The 20,512-nt window shown below is 43.9% G+C and overlaps 1 protein-coding gene and 1 pseudogene across 1 annotated transcript; both read left to right on the plus strand.

Moving 5' to 3' along the window:
- The first annotated feature begins 11,403 nt into the window (after window positions 1-11,403).
- Window positions 11,404-11,895, plus strand: LOC110310988 (annotated as a pseudogene).
- Window positions 11,896-17,901: 6,006 nt separating this feature from the next.
- Window positions 17,902-18,948, plus strand: LOC110311007 (olfactory receptor 8S1-like). The gene has a single exon (XM_021184190.1). It carries the CDS (start codon window positions 17,923-17,925, stop codon window positions 18,856-18,858), a length of 936 nt encoding a protein of 311 aa, XP_021039849.1. The 5' UTR covers window positions 17,902-17,922; the 3' UTR covers window positions 18,859-18,948.
- Window positions 18,949-20,512: the final 1,564 nt, after the last annotated feature.

Genomic DNA, 20,512 nt, shown 5'->3' on the forward strand with positions numbered 1-20,512 from the left:
TCACTAATTGAGAAAATGCCTTACAGTTGGATCTCATGGAGGCATTTCCTCAACTGAAGCTCCTTTCTCTGTGATAACTCCAGCTGTGTCAAGTTGACATACAAAACCAGCCAGTACAGATAGCTTTGTCTATAACATGCTTGCAAGCACAAAAACCTGAGTTCAATCCCCGGTACCCACATAAAAAGCTGGGCATGGCAGTGCACACTTATAATCTAAGCTCCAGGAAATTGGAAACAGGCAGACCCCTGAAGCCTGTCTACAGCCTCTCTAACCAGTCAGGGGGCCCCAGGTCATAGTGAGGAGAAGACAAAAAACAAGGTAGATATCTCATAAAGAATTACACCCAATTACAAGCTAGGCTCCTCACACACATATACAGACGCACACATAACCACATACAGGTGAGCATTATCTTTACACATATACCAAAAAATGAAGAATAAACTAAATATAATAAAAATAGAACAAGAGATAACTAAAAATGAAATTAATGAAATATTAAAAATTAATCTGTGTGCCAGTTCTTTTTTTTTTTTTAATTATAAAATTTGGCATATTATAGAGATGGTGTTCAAGAAAAAAAAGATGGAGAAACCAATTATAAACCACTGAGATAAAGAATAAACATTAGCCAGGGTTAGTGGTGCAAACCTGTCCTCTTGGCACTTGAAAGATTGAGGCAGGAGGACTAGAAGCATGGACTACACAGCAAGACCTTCCCTCCCTCCCTCCCTCCCTCCCTCCCTATCTCCAAAGAGAGAGAGGAAAGGCATGGAGGCAGATAAAGAATGAAAGCGAGCCATTAGATTGGAGTTGGGGTCAAAGAAGCTGGGTGTTGTGGTGCTCACCTATAACCTCAGCTCACAGCAAGCTGAGGCAGGAGGATCATGAGTTGGTCACCCACAGCAAGGACCTTTCATGCATAAAGTAGAATAATAAGGTAAAATAAGAATAATAAAATATTCAAAAGAGCAGATGCACTGCCAAATTTTCAAGTTACTGTGGCTAAACTTTAATGCTATTCACCTTTTTCCAGAATAGAATAATGAAGAACCTTGTACATGTCAGTGCTAAAGTAATTACTGTTCAAAATCTGGGGGAAAAAAAATCAACAGTCTCAAATGGCTGTATTGAACAGCAATCCTAAATAAAATATTAATTCATTTAATTCAAAAGTGTTACTGAAAGCTGACTAGCCCATGACCAGGTAGAATGTGTTGCTGATTTGATTCTTAAAACAGGTAGGTTAGGTGCTGGAGAGATGGTTTAGCAGTTAAGAGCACTGACTGCTCTTCCAAAGGTCCTGAGTTCAAATCCCAGCAACCACATGGTGGCTCACAACCATCCGTAACAAAAATCTGATGCCCTCTTCTGGAGTGTCTGAAGACAGCTACAGTGTACACACATATGATAAATAAATAAATCTTTTTTAAAAAATTGGTAGGTTAAATGAAATGATCATATATTCACCTGATAAATTGTTTTTTAAATATTTTCACTTTTTTTTTAAACTCTGAGTACTATGTGTGTATTGGGTCGGGGGTAGGAACATGAATGCAGTTCCATAGAGACCATATGGATTAGGACCCCCCCCCCGGAGTTACAGTTATGGGAGGTTGTGAGCCCCCCTGATGTGAGTGTTGGAATGGAATCCAGGTCCTCTAAAGAACAGTATGAGAGTATGCATGTCTAACAGCTGAGCCAAGTCTCCACACCGCCTCCTGATTCTTATTAGGGGGTCAAATGTTCGCTGGGCAGTGGTGGCGCATGCCTTTAATCCCAGCACTGGGGAGGCAGAGGTAGGCGGATTTCTGAGTTTGAGGCCAGCCTGGGCTACAGAGTGAGTTCCAGGACAGCCAGGGCTACACAGAGAAACCCTGTCTCAAAAAAAAAAAAAAAAAAAAAAAAGAGTTAAATGTTCATATTATTATCTAATTCTTAAAGTTAACAATTATTTTTGACCTGAGCTGCTTAATATAAACTCAAGTCATTCTTTCTTTCATAACAGTATTTACCTTCAGAAAACAGTTGGATGAGGGAGAGACCGTGAGGGCTGTACTCTACACAAAGAACGACAGGCAACTAAGGGACTCTGCAGAAGAGTAGCCTTCCCTGGGGAGAGCACACTAGCTGGCTATCCAACACCAAGTGCTCAGCCCTGAAAAACTACAGACAGGGAGCATGCAGACTGAACAGGTTCTATCGAAGAATCGATGTGTATACTCGTGTGTGTGTGTGTGTGTGTGTGTGTGTGTGTGAGTGTGTGTGTGTATACGTGTGTGTGTATGTGTGTGTGTGTGCACATGCGTGTGTGTATGTGCGTGTGTGTGTGTCTGTGTGTGTGTGGTATGTGTGTGTGCACGTGTGCATGTGTGTGCATGTGTGTGTCTGTGTCTGTGTGTGTGTCTGTGTGTGTGCACGTGTGCATGTGTGTGCATGTGTGTGCGTGTGTGTATGTGTATGTGTCTATGTGTCTATGTGTGTGTATGTGTGTGTGCGTGTGTGTGTGTATACTTGTGTGTGAGTGTGTGTGTGTGTATACGTGTGTCTGTGTGTATATTTGTGTGTGGTGTGTGCGTGTGTGTGTCTGTGTGTGTGAGTGCATGTGTGTCTGTGTGTATACGTGTGTGTGCGTGTGCATGTGTGTGTGGTATGTGTGTGTCTGTGTGTGTCTGTCTGTGTGTGGTGTGTGTGTGTGTGTGTGTGTGTGTGTGTGTGTACATGTAACAAGTAATTTAAAAGACCATGAATTTGAAAGAAAGCAAGAGGAAATAAATGAGAGGGTTTGGTCAGGGGGAAGGGAAGCAGGGAATAATGTAATTACATTATAATATCAAAAATAAAAGAAATAATTAAAAACTTTACCTCTAAAAATATAAAGCCATAAGCTTTATGATATAAAAATCACAATGAGGCCACATCACATTGTGAAGAACCATGTGTTTTACTAAGGTCTGTTAGCTAAAATTTTAACAATATTTATAAAAACAGATTCAAGCCAACTGACATTCAACAGAACAACTAAATCCATTACAGTAACAACTAAACCATTCAATGCCAAGCAAAGATGGCGTTGCAGGATATTTGATCACACTGTGAACTCCAAATTGTGTTGTTTACTGGAAAGACCTGTTTCTAGGTATGGTGTGCCTCAGCCCTAACACATGTCTTTAATCCAAGAGCTTTCTGTTTACTGTAAACAGGGTTAAATCAAGTCAACCATAGGTCAAGAGGCAGAGCTAGAAACCATGTGAAAGGGAGTGAGTGTAGGAAAAACCCAAAAGAGTAAGAGGAAGTCAAAAGGATGGATAGAGAGACACATAGAGCTTCTTGTGGGAGGCCAAGTCTAGAGGAAGGTCAGCTGGGTGCTTTCTCTGCCTCTCTGAGCTAGCAGGCTTTTACCCCAGCATCTGGCTCCAGAGTCTTCATTGGTAAAATAAAAAAAAAAATTGAGGTTTTGTTAAAAACAACATTTGGAGCCCAACAGGGGGCAAGACCACGTGGATCGAGAAATCGTGCCTGCAGCAGAAAAACTGAGAAGCCAGTAGATTTGGTAAGTCACCTGGGAAGTCTTCAAGGAGAGAGTTAAGGATGGGAAATACCATAATACAAGGCACTGTACAGCGCTATTTTGGATGGCTTGAAAATAGAAGCAGAAAAAATGAAAAGATAAATGACATAGTTGAGATTGACATAATGCTGATTATCATTCCTATCAGTCTGGTGATTCATATTTTATCCTTAATAGCCACAGTATTTTTGGTGCCAAATATGAAAAATGGATTGATAAATACAAGCCTGCCACACCCACTCCAGTGGAGTCTATGTGACAAGTCCAAAAGCTTGGCCACAGTCCTGAGGCAAAAAGTTTCACTGAAACTGATCTCCTGGAGTCTTTGGCTTCCTGTAACACGGATGTGGTCCAGAAATGTCCTTGCAACAGTTGGTGAAGGGTTTAGTGTGCTTTCTTTCAGTATTGTTTTATTTAAGTGCCTCCAAGGAATGATTTGACAAATAGCTAAGTTAGATTGAACATTGCTTCCTGGCCTCCACCAGTGTCCCAGTATCCTAGGCACCACCAGTGTCCCAGTATCCTAGGCAATCATTGAGCCAACCTTGGGCTTTGAATTTCATAAGAATGTTACTTATTCCGATGAAATGCCTCCGGTGATGATAGATAGTGAAAGAAATGAGACATTGCAGTTTACTGGATAAGAGTTAGAAATCTCAGGGCAAGTTCAACAAAGTAAACTTAGAATTCTCATTACAGTCATGTATGGCAGACATTACAGTCTACACTACATAACAGTAGAAAGAAGGTGGGTTATGGTTTAAGAAGGAACTAGAGTAAATGCTTAGAATAACAGCTGAGTCACTGCCATATACAGGAATTTACAATGGCCTAGGAAGAAGGTGGATTATACAATAGACTAGAATTGGAACTATGGCTAGGGCACGAAGCCCTTGCCCCTGGCTTCTAAAAATAAACTGACCTTAGGTAGGGCTGATTTTTATCTCAGTTTTAAACACTGCCTGGTTCCTGCTAGCCTTTATGTATGCATTTCTCTGTTTCATGTCATTATGCATGGTACATTATTCAATGTACCATGGCTGATGTGTCACCTGACTTCCTTGTTTTCTTCTGTAATAAAAGTCTGATGCTAGCTTTGAGAAATTACATTCAGATTCAACACGCTCTTGTGTTCGTGTCTGTTTGTCACTTGCCAACTCCTTGCCCACCTGAGTACTAGGACCCTGACTTCTCCCCCAAGTTTAGGGACCGACTGAGTCCAACCCATAGTACAAGCCTTAGAAAGACTCATAAATGAAGATGAGAAAATACTCAGACACAGGCAGAGGGATTTAGGCACCACTGCATGAAGAAACTGAAGAGGAGCAGTCCAAGGTTGTGAGAAAACCAACCTTATTTTATCCAGTTACTATACAAAAAGTACCACCTGATGATAGGCACCCCCAAGGCTATAAAGAAATTAAATGGAACACTATAGACATATTAGATTAGAGAAGATTTAAGGAAACAATCGTTTTGTATGTATGCATTCACCCTATGCAAAACAGATATTAAATTCATGGCCAACTCAGACAGAACTACCTCACAAGACTAGAAAGATTTGGTAATGAAAGACTCTAAGAGGAGCCCCTCGCTCAAGCCTCAGGACAATAGCGGACACCCAAGAACTCACGATAGACCGAGCTTGTTGCAAACCACATGAGGCTTTATTCAGGGAAAGCCAGAGCTCTGGGGACGACTCATATCCCACGCAGGGGTAGAGGAGTTGACCTTGAGAGGAAAGAGGTCCCAGTTTTTACAGGCCCTCAGGAGAGAAAGGAGAAGGGGTAGGGGATTTCCAGATCTAAACAATGTCTATTCTCAAGAAATGGGTATGGGAGGGGTACAAGGAAAGACTGATGCAGGTGTAGCAACTCAGGATTGGCCAGGCTGTGGTTGCTGGGGAGATTTTCTGACTCTCAGCAACCAATATCACAAACACCTGGCAATGGGCTTCATCAGTGGGCACACACATGGGTCAAAGAACGGTCAAAACATTGGCAGACACATCAAGGAGTGGCCAGAGCATTGTGCACCTCTATTTTTCTAAATCAGTGAAGCTAGTTCTGCTAACACTGACATCTATCTTGCCAATTTCAGGGCTTCTGTGTCCTTTTACATTCTGTCAGGATCTTTCAGTAACAGCAATATTGGAAGCTGGTCCTCAGTTACAATGGAGAACATGGTGGAAAGAGGAATCTACAGTCATAGAACAGTTAAATATGACTAGACGTATTAATATTTCCCAAGATCAGTTGCTGGGTAGAGGCCAGTCTGCTGAGTTGCAGAGGCAGCTTGGCGATCAGACCTTGGCACTGTGTCATTTAGCAGTTTTACATGCTTGGGATAAGGTTGAAGAATCAGAAAGGAGGTCTGAGTCACTTACTAATATTATGCAATGCCCAAAAGAAGTCGCATACGATCTCTATTCCTAAACCACTCAAGCCTCCCCAAAGAGGCACCTATCGAACTGTGAGGGCCAACAGAACGGTCACAACATGAATAACACATGGTTTCCTGGTGGTTTATCAACAACTGATGGAAGCAAAACTAATTGAAAGTTGCAGCCTATAGACCAGGAGATGGAATAGCCAATACTGAGGAAGGAACCACAAAATCAATGCAGCACGATTGGCTATAAGACAAACCTAGGAAAGCAAAAGGGAAATCTCTATCTTCTCCAGTTTATGCTCTATCTTTTCCAGTTTATGGTACGTGTGCAATGGTATAGCTTTATGGTCATCAAAATGGAAAACCACTAACTGGCAGAAAGATGGCAAAGGTCATGGGAAGCTGGAATGGAAATGGAAAACCTAGCAAAACTTAGCAAGAGCATCAAATTTCATATAGTTCATATAGACAAGACAGACAAAACATCTGAAAATAATGAAATAGTGGACACATTGGCATCATGATTAATTAAGACTAGAATACTAAAATTTTCCAGGGAACAAATTCAAAATAAATCAGCAAGAATGAGAGACTACACATTTGAAAAACCTGGAAATTTACCCCTGACTGAATTGCTCTGCTTGTCCTCAAACTAACTGGCAATCTGTTCTAATCTTTTGACTCCTTCTCACTCAATGGCTCTTCTGTTTTCACCTATAAACTGTCTCTGTAAAACTGTCCCAGTAAAATTGCCTCAACTCTCTCTCTCTCTCTCTCTCTCTCTCTCTCTCTCTCTCTCTCTCTCACACACACACACACACACACACACACACACACACACATCTCAACTGACTCTTTACCAGCTCCACTCTTTAATAAGAGCTGGCTTACAATTTCAGAGGTTTGGTCCATTATCATCATGGCAGGAAGCATGGCAGAGTGCAGGCAGGCATGGTGCTGGAGAAGCTGAGAGTTCTGCATCTTGATCCCAAGGCAGCAAAAGGAGACTGTGTGCCACACTGAGCATAGAAGACCTCCAAACCAAACCCCCACTCCTCCAGTGACACACTTTTCCCCAACAAGGAACACCTCCTAATAGTGCTACTCCCTGTGGGCCAAGCATTCAAACACATGAGACTATTGGGCCCATTCCCATTCAAACCGCCATACTGGGCTAGTGAGATTTGGGTGCACGTGAGCTCAAAGACTGAGAGGACATTCCTGAAGTGTGTCCTTTCTGCCTTCATTGCTTCCATCTGGCACTGTTCTGGTTCATAGTCCGATTTTGCCTGTTCTCTGGTGTTGGGTTCACAGTGCCCTCCGTCTGTCTTGATTCCTAGTGGCATGACAACCAACTCCAGCACTGGATCATGGTGCTGGATCGTTCAGAGCCAGATGTCAAAGTTCTCCAACATCTAACTCCAACACTCTCACTCTACCTGACTTAGCCATTATGTGCTATCCCTTGAGATCCATCATTCTGTTTGAATGGCGCCGCCTTGGTCATTTTAATGTCCACTGTGTTCTTCTACCCTTTGACCTTCTCACTTTTTTTATTGGTTATTTTATTTATTTACATTTCAAATGTTGCCCCTGTGATGGTTTGTATATGTTTGGCCCAGAAAGTGGCACTGTTGGGAGGTGTAGCCTTGGTGGAGTAGGTGTGTCACTGTGGGCATGGGCTTTAATACCTGTGTCCTAGCTGCCTGGGAGCCAGTATTCTGCTAGCAGCCTTCAGATGAAGATGTAGAACTCTCAGCTCCTCCTGTACCATGCCTGCCTAGATGCTGCCATGTTCCTGCCTTGATGATAATGGACTGAACCTCTGAACCTGTAAGACAACGCCAATTAAATGTTGTTCTTTATAAGAGTTGCCTTGGTCACGGTGTCTGTTCATAGCAGTAAAACCCTGAGATACCTCCCTTCCCTGTTTCCCCTCCACAAATCCCCCAACCCATCTCCCCTCCCCTTTGCTGTGACTCTCAAAATTCCAAGCTCTTCATTCCATCCCTCTCGCCACCAAGACTCTATTACAGCTTCATTTTCTTTCTTTCTGTCTAAATTCCCTGGTGCATCATGGTAGAAGCACACATTAATGACCCCAGTATCTTTGTCCACATATTACAGTCACAGAACTGACTTACTTTCTCCATTTTGGTACCCAAAAGGCAAGTCTCTGCAATGGTGAAAGTCATGGTGGTTGGAATGGCATGTCTTCCATAGTCTCGGGCATTGGAATGCTTGGTCCCCAGTTGCTGTTGGGAATGCTAAGGGGGTGTGAAATGTGTGACTAGAGGAGAGCTTTGAGAGTGAGTAGTCACATCATTTCTAGTTTGCTCTTTCTGCTCTGTGCTTGTAGTTTACAATGTGAGCTTGCAGCTTCTGCTCCAGCTGCTGTGCCTGCCACATGCTGCCTCCACTCCACCAGCAGGTACTCTGACCCTCTGGAACCATGAGCCCAAATCAACTCTTTCTTCTATAAGTTACTTTGGTAGGGCTGGAGAGATGGCTCAGTGGTTAGATTCACTGACTGTTCTTCCAAAGGTCCTGAGTTCAATTCCCAGCAACCACATGGTAGCTCACAACCATCTGTAATGGGATCTGATGCCCTCTTCTGGTGTGTCTGAAGATAGTGACAGTGTGCACTTATACATAAAATAAATAAATCTCTTTTTTAAGATTTATTTATGTATATGAGTACACTGTAGCTGTTCAGATGATTGTGAGCCATCACGTGGTTGCTGGAAATTGAACCCAGGACCTCTGCTCGCTCTGGCTCTGCTTGCTCTAGCCCAAAGATTTATTTATTGTTATACATAAGTACACTGTAGCTGTCTTCAGACACACCAGAAGAAGGCATTAGATCCTATTACAGAGGGTTGTGAGCCACCATGTGGTTGTGGGGATTTGAACTCAGGACCTTCAGAAGAGCAGTCAGTGCTCCTAACCACCTCTGAGCCATCTCTCCAGCCCATAAATAATTCTTTAAAAGATAAAATAAGTTGCCTTGGTTATGGTGTTTTATCACAGCAACATAAGAGTAACTAATGAGTGCTCTCATCCCTCTTCCTCCTTAAATTTTCAAGGATCTCCCATCACAAAACCAGAATTCCACAGTCATTTTCCTCCATGGCCAGAAATCTGTCATATTGCATATAATTTGATTACCTTTATTTTATTATCATAAGTGTGTGTGTGTGTGTGTGTGTGTGTGTGGTCATGTGAGTCTTTACCATCTCCTCCTAGACCTTGACACATCTGTGTTTACTATTTTATCCTAACTTTTAAACTCCTGCTCTATAAGGACTTCTCTAGAGGTATAAACATACTGTTTTGTCCCGTCATAAGAATAAGAAGTGTCTAAGAAGTATGGTACACACCTGTAATTCCAGCACTTCAAAGGCTGAAACAGGAAAGACATGCCATCAGGGGCTATACAGGGAGACCATATCTCCAAAAAGAAATAAATAGCGATCTTCCTTCACTTCTGCTTCTCAGCCTTACGTCATATCTGTTCATAGACTATTGATTCGCTGCTAGATAGAAAGATGGTGATCAAGACACACTGACTTTAAGGAAACTGTCGACAGTAAAGGAGTAAAGGACAGCATTATAAACAGGTAATTGTATCCGTACAGTGTCATTTCAACTCAGGCCATGAGCACACTGACTTTCCTTCTTCACGGTTTGCCGGTTCATCCTATTTACTTCTGCTCACATGAATACTAACATGGCCAGGTGGAGAATGCCAGATAACACTTACTTAAACAAAAGACATCATAATAAAGAGGACCCTTGAAGTGGTGCTGCCAGGACCTTCTCTCCTTGTCTTCTACAACTGAGCTGCCAGGACCTTCACTCCTTGTCCTCTTCCACTGAGCTACCAGGACCTTCACTCCTTGTCCTCTGTGATTGACTTGTGGGGCTCTTGGTGACATTTTCCTTCCTCTGTACATCCTACCTTCTGTACTTCCTGGTGGTCACTCCTAGGCACAGAGACAAGCCCACCCCAGTCTGTCTTTCCACTTCTACCATCTGTGAAATGCCGCTGCACTCAAAACTCTGTCTTTGGCAAGCTTTGCTCTCCACTGTTCATGCTTTCCTGGTATTGTCCCATTTACCTCCACGGAATCAGTGACCGCCCACTTGGTACTGAATCTATAGTCTAAACATTTGATGTTACTGTCTTATTTCAAAGGAAACAAAATCGAGCACATTTTTTTCATACATTCACAAAACAAATATTGGTTAAATTAACGAGCAATCTTAACACTGAGCCCATACGCTTTTCCCATTAACAAATCAAACCCTGTAGTCTTGTTTGCCTCACCTAAAACAGAAGAAACTTACTGTGTGAAAATCACGTCATCGCCAGCTGTCTCACTTTAAACCACTTTGTTTCCTAACTTGGAGTCGACAACCAGTTAAATTAGATCAAGTGTTTCCAAGTGTATTTTAGCCCCTGTTGCATTATAATTTTTTAATCTTCCATAAGAACATAAAAGATTGGCTAAAATGAACTCGCTCTGGATTACATGGAAGCTTTGAGAAGATACAGCCCCGACCTACACTCGTTCTGCCTGTCCCCCACTAAATCTACTAAGTCTACAGGGTGACTCTGATCATCACCAAGAAATGTGCCAGCTGAACCTCAGCCTAACCTTCCAGAAGCACCCAAGGCACTGGCTTTGTTTACCTCCGTGTTCTGGGTCTGCATGCCAGTGTCTTAGTTAGTGTTTCTATTGTTGCAACAAAACACCATGACCAAAAAGCAAGTTGGAGTGGGGGTTATTTGGTTTACACTTCCATAGCACTGTTCATCACTGAAGGAAGTCAGGACTGGAGCTCAAGCAAGGCAGGAACCTGAGGGCAGGAGCTGATGTAGAGGCCATGCAGGGGTGCTGCTTACTGGCTTGCTTCACATGGCTTGTTCAGCCTTCTTTCTTCTTTGTTCACCCACCATAGTACGAACCCTTCCCAATAAATGACTAAGAACGTGCCTTACAGCAGATTTTGCGGAGACATTTTCTCAACTGAATTCTCTCCTTTCAGATGACTCTTATATGTCAACTTGGCATAAGCCTAACCAACACACCGGTCAAGAGCAGCATGGTACAAATGCTGCCAGAATTACACCGCATGCAGTTTATACTTATATGTATTTATATTTATATCTATTTTCATGCCTTTATTATCAGCTTGCTTTCTAGAACGGAGATGTTTCTTTTCTAACAGCCCAACAGTACTTGAGAATCAGCCAAGACCAGATTTAACTTTGAATTTGAAGATTGACAGCTGAAGACAACGCTGGGGCCAAGTCTGTAGTTCAGTGGTAAAGTGTTTGCCTAACAAGTGTGAGTCTGTTAAGTGGATGCCCAATGACATTAAAAAAAAAAAAAAGTAAACTTCTTTCCAACCTCCATCGCAGGGCTGCCGTGATGTTGATGCCTGAGAAGAACAGGATTGCCATCTATGAACTCCTTCTTAAGGAAGGCGTGATGGTTGCCGAGAAAGATGTCCCCGTGCCCAAACACCCTGAGCTGGCAGACAAGAACAGGCATAACCTTCATATAATGAAAGCCATGAAGTCTCAAGTCTCAAGGTTACATGAAGGAGCAGTTTGCCTGGAGACATTTCTACTGGAACCTTACGAATGAGGGCATTCAGTACCTCTGAGATTACCTACACCTACCTCCAGAGATCATGCCTGCCACCCTTAATGGCAGCCGGCCAAAGACTGCCAGGCCACTGTCCAAAGGTCCAGAGGGTGATCGACATGCAAGATTCCCAAGAGGGGAGCCAGACAGAGACACAGAAGGAGTGCTGTGCCCCCTGGAGCTGACAAGAAAGCTGAGGCTCAGGCTGGCTCAGCAACTGAGTTCCAGTTTAGAGGTGACTTTGGTGATGGAGGTGGTCAGCCACCTCAATGAAGCTGGAAAATCTGTTGTATTGAGTAAACTTTAAAGGAAGAACCAAGTAAATAAACAAATAATGCTTATTTGCACATAAGAGGCTATGCCAGTGCCTGGCAAATACAGAAGTGGATGCTCACAGTCATCTATTGGATAGAACACAGGGCCCCTAATGAAGGAGCTAGAGAAATTACCAAAGGAAATAAAAGGTTCTGCAACCCTATAGAAGAAACAACAATATGAACTAACCAGTATGCCCCAGAGCTGTGTCTCTAGTTGCATATGTAGCAGAGGATGGCCTAATCGGCCATCAGTGGAAGGAGAGGCCCTTGGTCTTGTGAAGATCATATATCCCAGTACAGGGGAATGCCAGGGCAAGGAAGCAGGAGTGGGTGGGTTGGGGATCCGGGCAGGGGGGGAGGGTATAGGGGCTTTGAGGATAGCATTTGAAATGTAAATGAAGAAAATATCTAAGAGAGAGAGAGAGCGAGCTTTATGATTTTAAGGCCACGACTTGTTAGTCCCGGAATCCTGTCTCTCTCTGTGCCTGGTCCTCACCTCTCACTGAAGAAAAGATGAGAAAATGGATGCTTTATTGACTGACTTCTGCCCCACTTGAGTTCAACTCAGAATAACACAGTCTCTGTGTTTGTTACCTATATAGTAACTCCATTAAGACACTACTGAGTCTTTCCTGATCAAATAGTGAAAAGCTTATCTTAGATACCTTTTAACCCAAGGATGCTTTTATGAAAGAATTATTCCTGCTTGACAAACTGTTAAAAATACATTCCGTGTGGAACTGGAGAGATGCTCAGTGGTTAGAGCACTGGCTGTCCTTCTCATGAACATGGGTTCAATTCCCAGCGCCCACAAGGCAGTAGCCTCAGATCCAGCACCCTCTTCTGGTCTCCTTGGGCACCAAACATGGAATTAGTGCACAGACATACATGCAGGCAAAATGCCTGTACCCATAAAGTAGAAATTAAAAATAAATTTACTTACAGAGACAAAGATTGGAGCTGAGACGAAAGGATGGACCATCTAGAGACTGCCATACCCGGGGATCCATCCCATAATCAGCCCCCAAACGCTGACACCATTGCATACACTAGCAAGATGTTGCTGAAAGGACCCTGATATAGCTGTCTCTTGTGAGACTAGGCCGGGGCCTAGCAAACACATAAGTGGATGCTCACAATCAGCTATTGGATGGATCACAGGGCCCCCAATGGAGGAGATAGAGAAAGTACCCAAGGAGCTGAAGGGGTCTGCAACCCTATAGGTGGAATAACAATATGAACTAACCAGTACCCCCCAGAGCTCATGTCTCTAGCTGCATATGTATCAGAAGATGACCTAGTCAGCCATCACTGGAAAGAGAGGCCCATTGGACATGCAAACTTTATATGCCCCAGAACAGGGGAACGCCAGGGCCAAGAAGTGGGAGTGGGAGGGAGGGTTTGGGGGACTTATGGGGTAGCATTGGAAATGTAAATAAAGAAAATACCTAATTAATAAAAATAAATTTACATTTTAAAACTATGAATTCTGGGTGATTTTTTAAAAAAATACATCATATATTTGAAATGAAATTCAAGGGTCAATAACTTTTTCAGGACAGAAAAATAAAGACTTTGGGGGGCTGAGGTTCAGCTGGCACATTAACATAAACATTAACAACGTTAACGAAGCCCTGGACGCTGTCCCCTGCACCACATAGCACCACACGCCTGTCATCCCAAAGCTCAAGGACAGCCTTGAACATAGTAAGTTCAAGGCCATCCTGGGATAACTGAGACTCTGATTCAAAAATAAATAATTAATTAGCACAGCAAACTCCATGTGCCCTGGAAAAGGATGGGGTCTGTAACCTGTCACAGCTCCGCCCCCTCGATGGCCGTCGGGCACTCTGACCCCAGGCTGCCATGAAGAAAATGCCCCTTTTCTAGCTGAGTTCTTTTTTTTTATGTCCTTTCCTTTGCTCCCTTTCTCTGCCCACCTCCAGTCTCACAAGACTTGACTTCTAGGCTTTAAATAATTGTCTTAGCTCATAGGTTCAAATATTGCCCTGTGGGTTGTCCCCTGTGCCTCCAAACTCAACTTCTCAGGAAACTGGAAGCCAAGCTTGGCTTTGGGCTCAGACTTCAGGGAACCTGCGTCTGGCCCAGTTTCCCTCGGGTACCTGCCTAAGCATAGAGAGCCTTCTCATTGGTTCTGTTAGGGGGAATCTTTTTTTTTCTTTCTTTTTTTTTTTTTTTTTCCTTAAGTAGTACTTCTCCAAGAGTATCCAAAGTCACAGATGAAGTCAGGTGCGGCACCCGACACCGCTGGAGAAGGTTTGCAAGAGGTGCATGCCTATTGTTCCAGATACAGGCGGCTCCGCAGACGACACCTTTGTCTCCCAGGGTCCTGCGATGCAGAGCATCACTCTAGGTTGAGACACGCAGGACAACCAAGGTTCTGTGAGGAGCCAACAGCTCCTGAGTTTATGTTTCTCTAGCATCTTGGGCTCACTTGAAATCAACGTGAGAGCCTGCCTTTTATACAGTCATGATTGGGATTACATCATACGAATATATTTTTTTTCCCCCTGTGAAACGTCTATCGTGATGAGGAAGACAGAGTACACGCAGCTACGTCCTCCAAGAGACGCCAAGAGGATGGTAAGGGGACAATCTCTCATCTCCCTGTGCCTCGTAGTATTTTCTGTGTGTTTTAATTCTGCTGCTAACTGGCACCCCTTTTGTGCACCCCTCTATTACGACTTTATAACTCATTCAGTTCATCCTGATCCTCCTCTGAGTATCCTTCATCCCTGAGCTACAGATGAGCACTGCCAAGCCCCTGGCAGACCATCTCCTCCGCATGGGACCCACGTGTCCCCGTGTTTCCTAAATGTCTATTTATAGCCTCTGCCTTAAACACCTTATCAGAAAGATCTCATTTACTCCCTACTGCCCACTGAGGACAGTAACACCCTAAGGACTGGACACAAACCCTTTCACTCCAGAGTGTACAAAGATTAAAGAAAGGAGACACTCACAATGCAGTAAATGTATAGAAATGGATGCTGAACTATTGGAGCTGTGCATGTCCCATCTTGCCCAGATCTCCGAGTAGGGAAACTACACTAACCCTTTGCTGTTACTGAAATCACACTCACATATGCTTGTCACAGGCACACCGCAAATAGTGTGAGTGTGTGCAGAAGAGAACAACTCAGAAAACAAGCCTTCCTGCTGCCAGCTCTGCTGCCCACCCTTGCTAATTCTCCATGTCCCCACAGTCCAAACGTTAGCCCTCCTCTCCTGGGACCCTCTCTCCACCTTCTCATTGCTCACCTTCCACTCCTAGCCCCTGCTCGCTTCTTTATTCCAATAATGTCTAAAAGCAGAGAGCGTGAGAAAAGCCACTTTTTCTCTCACGTCCTTGTGATAACTTGAAAATCAAAGGAGAGAAGTAGCTTCGATCCCATACAAAATGTAGATACAGAGATGGATAGGAAAGGGTCCCCCGGGGACGCCCCAGCGTTCTTCACACAAGAGCCTGATGCTCCTATCCTACACTGAGGCCCCTTTTAAAAAGAAACAGAACAGAAGAGATTTTCAGGATAGCTTTATGTGCAGACACTTTGAAATATCCCAGTCTTTGCAGAAAATGTCTCCCATTTGACTAGATTATGTAGATTTCAAAGTATTTGCTTTCAATGGAGTTTACTACTTCATCTCTACAGAACCCTCGAAAGTAGCTTCTTCAGCTGCCTGTGTTTCCCCGTCATTGGCTCTGAGCTCTCAGCCTCCCCGAACACAAAGGTAGGTGTTCGTACAGGCGCATTGGTGACCTCGACTTGGATCTAATACGGGCTGGAGCTTGGGTTGTTAGGATTGTTAATATATCAGAAGCAAGCTTCTTCCTGTTTAAAGATCCCTGGCAAGGATGTAAATGCTGCAATCATAGCAGCCTGAATAAACAAAACAAAACTTTTTTTTTTTTTAAGCAGAAGCCTACCATAGAAACTGATTACAGAAACCAAACAGCAATGGAATATTAGTAAACTAGATTACAAGGGGCGAGTGAGCAGGCGCTCACCCAGGGCGATGACTTACTTACACAGTCCATAACCGGGTTTAGATTGTTTTTAGTATCACTGTTACCATGAGCAATGTACTCTTGGCCCTCGTGGACACAAAGTTTACGTAAGAAAGGTTTAAGAGAAAATAATAAATGTTTCAGATGATAAGAGAATAATATCAACACCATGAAGGCAAGCAGTACTCTGAGCTAATGGCTGTACCATTTGAAGCCTCTCCAAATCGGAGGGCATCGGAGGGTGTTGGGTGGTTTGCAGGATACGCTCTGTTGAGAAAAGCATCCTTAACATTCAGGAGCTCTGAATGATCAGAGATCAGCAAGATCAGCAAGACTTCTGCTGGGCGTCAGTGCTGTCGAGGGGCACAGCGTGGGGGCTTCCAGAGCAGCATGCGGGGTCTGCTCTGAAATGGCACGGAACGAGTGTCTGTTGATGAGAAAGATCGCGATGCTTTGAGAACGTTGTTATATTATGGTCTGTATCACAGTCTAGAGATGGAAACAGAAATATGTGTTTGCCACGAGGAAGGGAAAACACAGACTAAAGCTAGAGAAATTGTGGGCTGAAAAATGAAGTCATCAAGATAGGCTTTTTTTTTTAAGTAGTCTTTTAGGTGATGTTAAGAAACCCATGGAAGTTTAGATTCGTAAAATTAAAAGGAGGGTATATTTAAAGTGGCAGGAAATGCAAACAATGACAGAGAAAGAAGCAAATCTCTTTACGTCAAAAATAAGCAAAATGGCTAAAAGATTAAAGGTGCACACATATCACAGTGAGAAATCATAGCTTGTCATTGTCACTGTGATACAAGCTAGGCGTTGAGTTGACAACCAAAGGGAAATTGTGTCATTAATTTATTGCTCTTTTACAAGTTGCCATGCTGACATTACAAAAATATCCTTGGGTATCAAATTTCTCACAGGAAAAATATGGGTGGGGGGGGACTCTGTCTAGGGATAAGAAGTGTCTAGCTATTCTCACAGATTCGGATTTTCTTTGAAGCCAGCCGAGACAGTGACTAAGGAAGTGAAGTGTGCTGTGTATGAGGTCACTGGGACTTCCGTACACACCAGCTGCTTTTACATAAAAACTTAATTTATATTTTATGACTTCACTGTCATAAAGATAACTAAAAGTGGCCTCATTATACCCATGGTTTCTTTTCTTTCTTTCTTTCTTTCTTTCTTTCTTTCTTTCTTCTTCTTTTTTTTTTTAAGGTAACTTTTTATTTCGTACCTGAGATTAGCCCAAAGTGGCCCGGAACTCATAGTGATCCTCCTGCCTTAGCCTTCTAAAGTGCTGAGATCTAACTCTTCACCAGCACACCTATCTTCTTCTAATCTTATAGAAATACATTTTCACCTGCCACTGTGAGGTCATGACCCCAGGAACTGTGTCCACCGTACTTAATGGAGTTGGCCGTGGTAAGGAGATATTGAATGACTTTGAACAAAAGAGAGACAGAGACAGAAAGAAACAGAGAGACAGAAAGAGAGACAACAAAACAGAAAGACAGAGTTAGAGAGACAGAGACAGAGACAGAGACAGAGACAGAGACAGAGACAGAGACAGAGACAGAGACAGACAGGCAGGCAGGCAGGCAGACAGAGGAGAATAGTCTCTGCAAATATGCGCTACACATCTTTAAGTTTCTGAACCGTAAAGAGTGCAGAAGGGGCTAAGTCTCTGAGTAAGCGGAGGGTGCAGAGACACTCTCTTTTCCTGTAAATGCCGGTGAGGAGCAGATAGCATTCCCTTGAAGCTTGTGAGCACTGTGACCTGAAATCAATGATGAGCTAACAGGATCTGAAACTTCAACAGAGATACAGGTAAGGGCAGCTCTGAGATGCCTGGGCAGAGTCCAGACAAAGCGGAAGGACCCTAAATGGCATGGTCACATGATTAGAGATGTCATCTCATTCTACTTTATCCCAAGGACGTGCCATCCACAAATGGCCTGGAGCAACCACAGCGTCATCACAGAGTTCGTTTTCACCGGGCTCTCTGACGACCCCCTGATCCAGGCTCTACTTTTCGCGCTGTTCCTGGGGATTTATATCCTCACCATGATGGGGAACCTGACGATGCTGCTGGTGATCACGGCTGACTTTCACCTCCACACGCCCATGTACTTCTTCTTAAGTAACCTGTCCTTCCTGGATCTCTGCTTCTCATCCGTCACGGTGCCGAAGCTGCTGAAGGACCTGCTGTCTGCTAAGAAAACCATCTCTGTAGAAGGCTGCCTGGCTCAGGTCTTCTTCGTGTTCATCACTGCGGGAACCGAAGCCTTTCTTCTTTCAATGATGGCGTATGACCGCTACGCAGCTGTCTGCCACCCGCTGCTCTATGGGCAGATGATGAGCAACGAACTCTGTCTGAAGTTGGTTTTGCTCTCGTGGGGCCTGGCCTCTCTCAGTTCAGTAGTCATTGTGCTCTTGGCGGTGAACCTGGACTTCTGCGAGGCCTACACCATACACCACTACACGTGTGAGTTACCCTCTCTCTTTCCTTTGTCTTGCTCAGATATCTCCATCAACGTGGACATCTTGATCTGCTCTACCCTGCTGCACGGGCTGGGGACCTTTCTCCCAATCTTCTTTTCTTACGCCCGCATTGTCTCCACTGTGCTGAGCATGGAATCCACCACGGGGAGAAGCAAGGCGTTTAACACCTGCTCTTCTCACCTCATAGCCGTGGTCCTGTTTTTCGGGTCGGGCTTGATTCGTTATCTTATGCCCACATCTGGTTCTTCTCTGGACTTGCTCTCTTCCTTGCAGTACAGCGCCGTCACCCCCATGCTGAATCCCCTCATCTACAGCCTGAAGAACCAGGAGGTGAAGGCCGCTGTGAGAAGGACCTTAGGGAAGTGCCTGCGATACTTGGAGTGACTGCAAAGGCCTGGAATGGCAGGATGATTCAATGTGGCCAAGCGTTTTTTAGACCACTGACTTAAAGGGAGGCCTATACTGCTCTCCCTGGCTAGGTTAACAATGAAAAAGTATATAAAACTGTGTTTAGATAGATAATATACAACCTCTCCTTTCTTTGCTTTGTTCTCTAATGTTGCTACAACTTTCTTCCTAAGTTACACAGTAGAGAATTATAACCCTAAATTGATACCTTATTTTTAAAATATTCCTATTAATTTTTGAGTTCATTCGATGTCTTCTGATCGTATTCACCCTTACTTTCTTCTCACTTCTTCAACATCCATACCCACCACCCCATCCCCAACTTCATGCATTTTTTAATTCTTTTTTTTTAAGAATTTGATATTGGGGGTTGGGGATTTAGCTCAGTGGTAGAGCGCTTGCCTAGCAAGTGCAAGGCCCTGGGTTCGGTCCTCAGCTCTGGAAAAAAAAAAAAAGACAAAATAAGAATTTGATATTGAATTTATATCATTTCTCTCTCTCCTCTCTCCCTCCAACTCCTCCCATGTCCCCAATCTAAATTTCGTGACCTTAAGTTCTGTAGTTACTATTAGTGGGGGTGGGGGTGTCCTGGGTGCTGTACAGCAAAGCAGGCTGAGCAAGCCATGAGGAGCAGATCTGGTTTCGGTGGCATACTGCTGGGATTTCACGAGTGCAGCATCCCAGTCATGTCCAGAACACCCTACTTCACAGCAGGCATCCAGGTCCTCTGGCTCTTATAATCCTTTCTCTCCCTTTTCCCCAATGCTCCCTGAGCCTCCGGTATAGAGGTTACATTGTAGATATATTATTTGGGGCTGGTCACCCCATGGTGTCTCTGCATTCTGTCCAGTTTGAATTTCTGTGATCTGCATGGCTTAGGGACTGACCTAACTGGGTGACAGGGGAATGTGGAAACCAAAGACAAACCTACAGACATGCAGACACACAGACACACTGTGCTGACTAGTTTTATGTCAACTAGACCCAAGTTAAGAGTTATCTGAAAAGAGGACACCACAATTGAGAAACGCCTCCATCACCTAGAGCTGTAAGGCATTTTCTTAATTGATAATCAATGGGGGAGGTCCCAGCCCATTGGAGGTGATGCCATCCCTGGGCTGGTGGTCCTGGGTGCTACACAAAAGCAGCATGAACAAGCCATGAGGAGCAAGTTAGTAAGCAGCACCTCTCCATGGCCTCTGCATCAGCTCCAGCCTCCAAGATCCTGCCCTGTCTGAGCTCCTGCCCTGACTTCCTTCAGTAATAGACTGTTACCTGGAAGTATAAGCTGAAATAGGCCCTTTCTCCCCAAGTTTAGTCATGGTGTTTCATCAGAGCAATAGTAACCCTAACTAGGACAGAAATTGATACCATGCCCATGGGGTATTGCTGTGACAGACCTGACAGTCTTGCTTCAGGGAGGGTTATGCAAGGACTTTAAAACTTTGGGCTAGAAAAGCAATTGAATGTTGAGAGCTCAGTGGGCTGTTTTGTGGGAGCTTGGAAAATGATCAAGAGCAGTGCAGAAGACAGAGGCCCAGCTTCTGGAGTTTCAGAGGGAAATAAAGACTCTACAGGGGGGCTGGAGAGATGGTTCAGTAGTTAAGAGTGCCGACTGCTCTTCCAAAGG

Source organism: Mus caroli, chromosome 15 (genome assembly GCF_900094665.2).
Source record: "Mus caroli chromosome 15, CAROLI_EIJ_v1.1, whole genome shotgun sequence".
Classification (NCBI taxonomy): domain Eukaryota; kingdom Metazoa; phylum Chordata; class Mammalia; order Rodentia; family Muridae; genus Mus; species Mus caroli.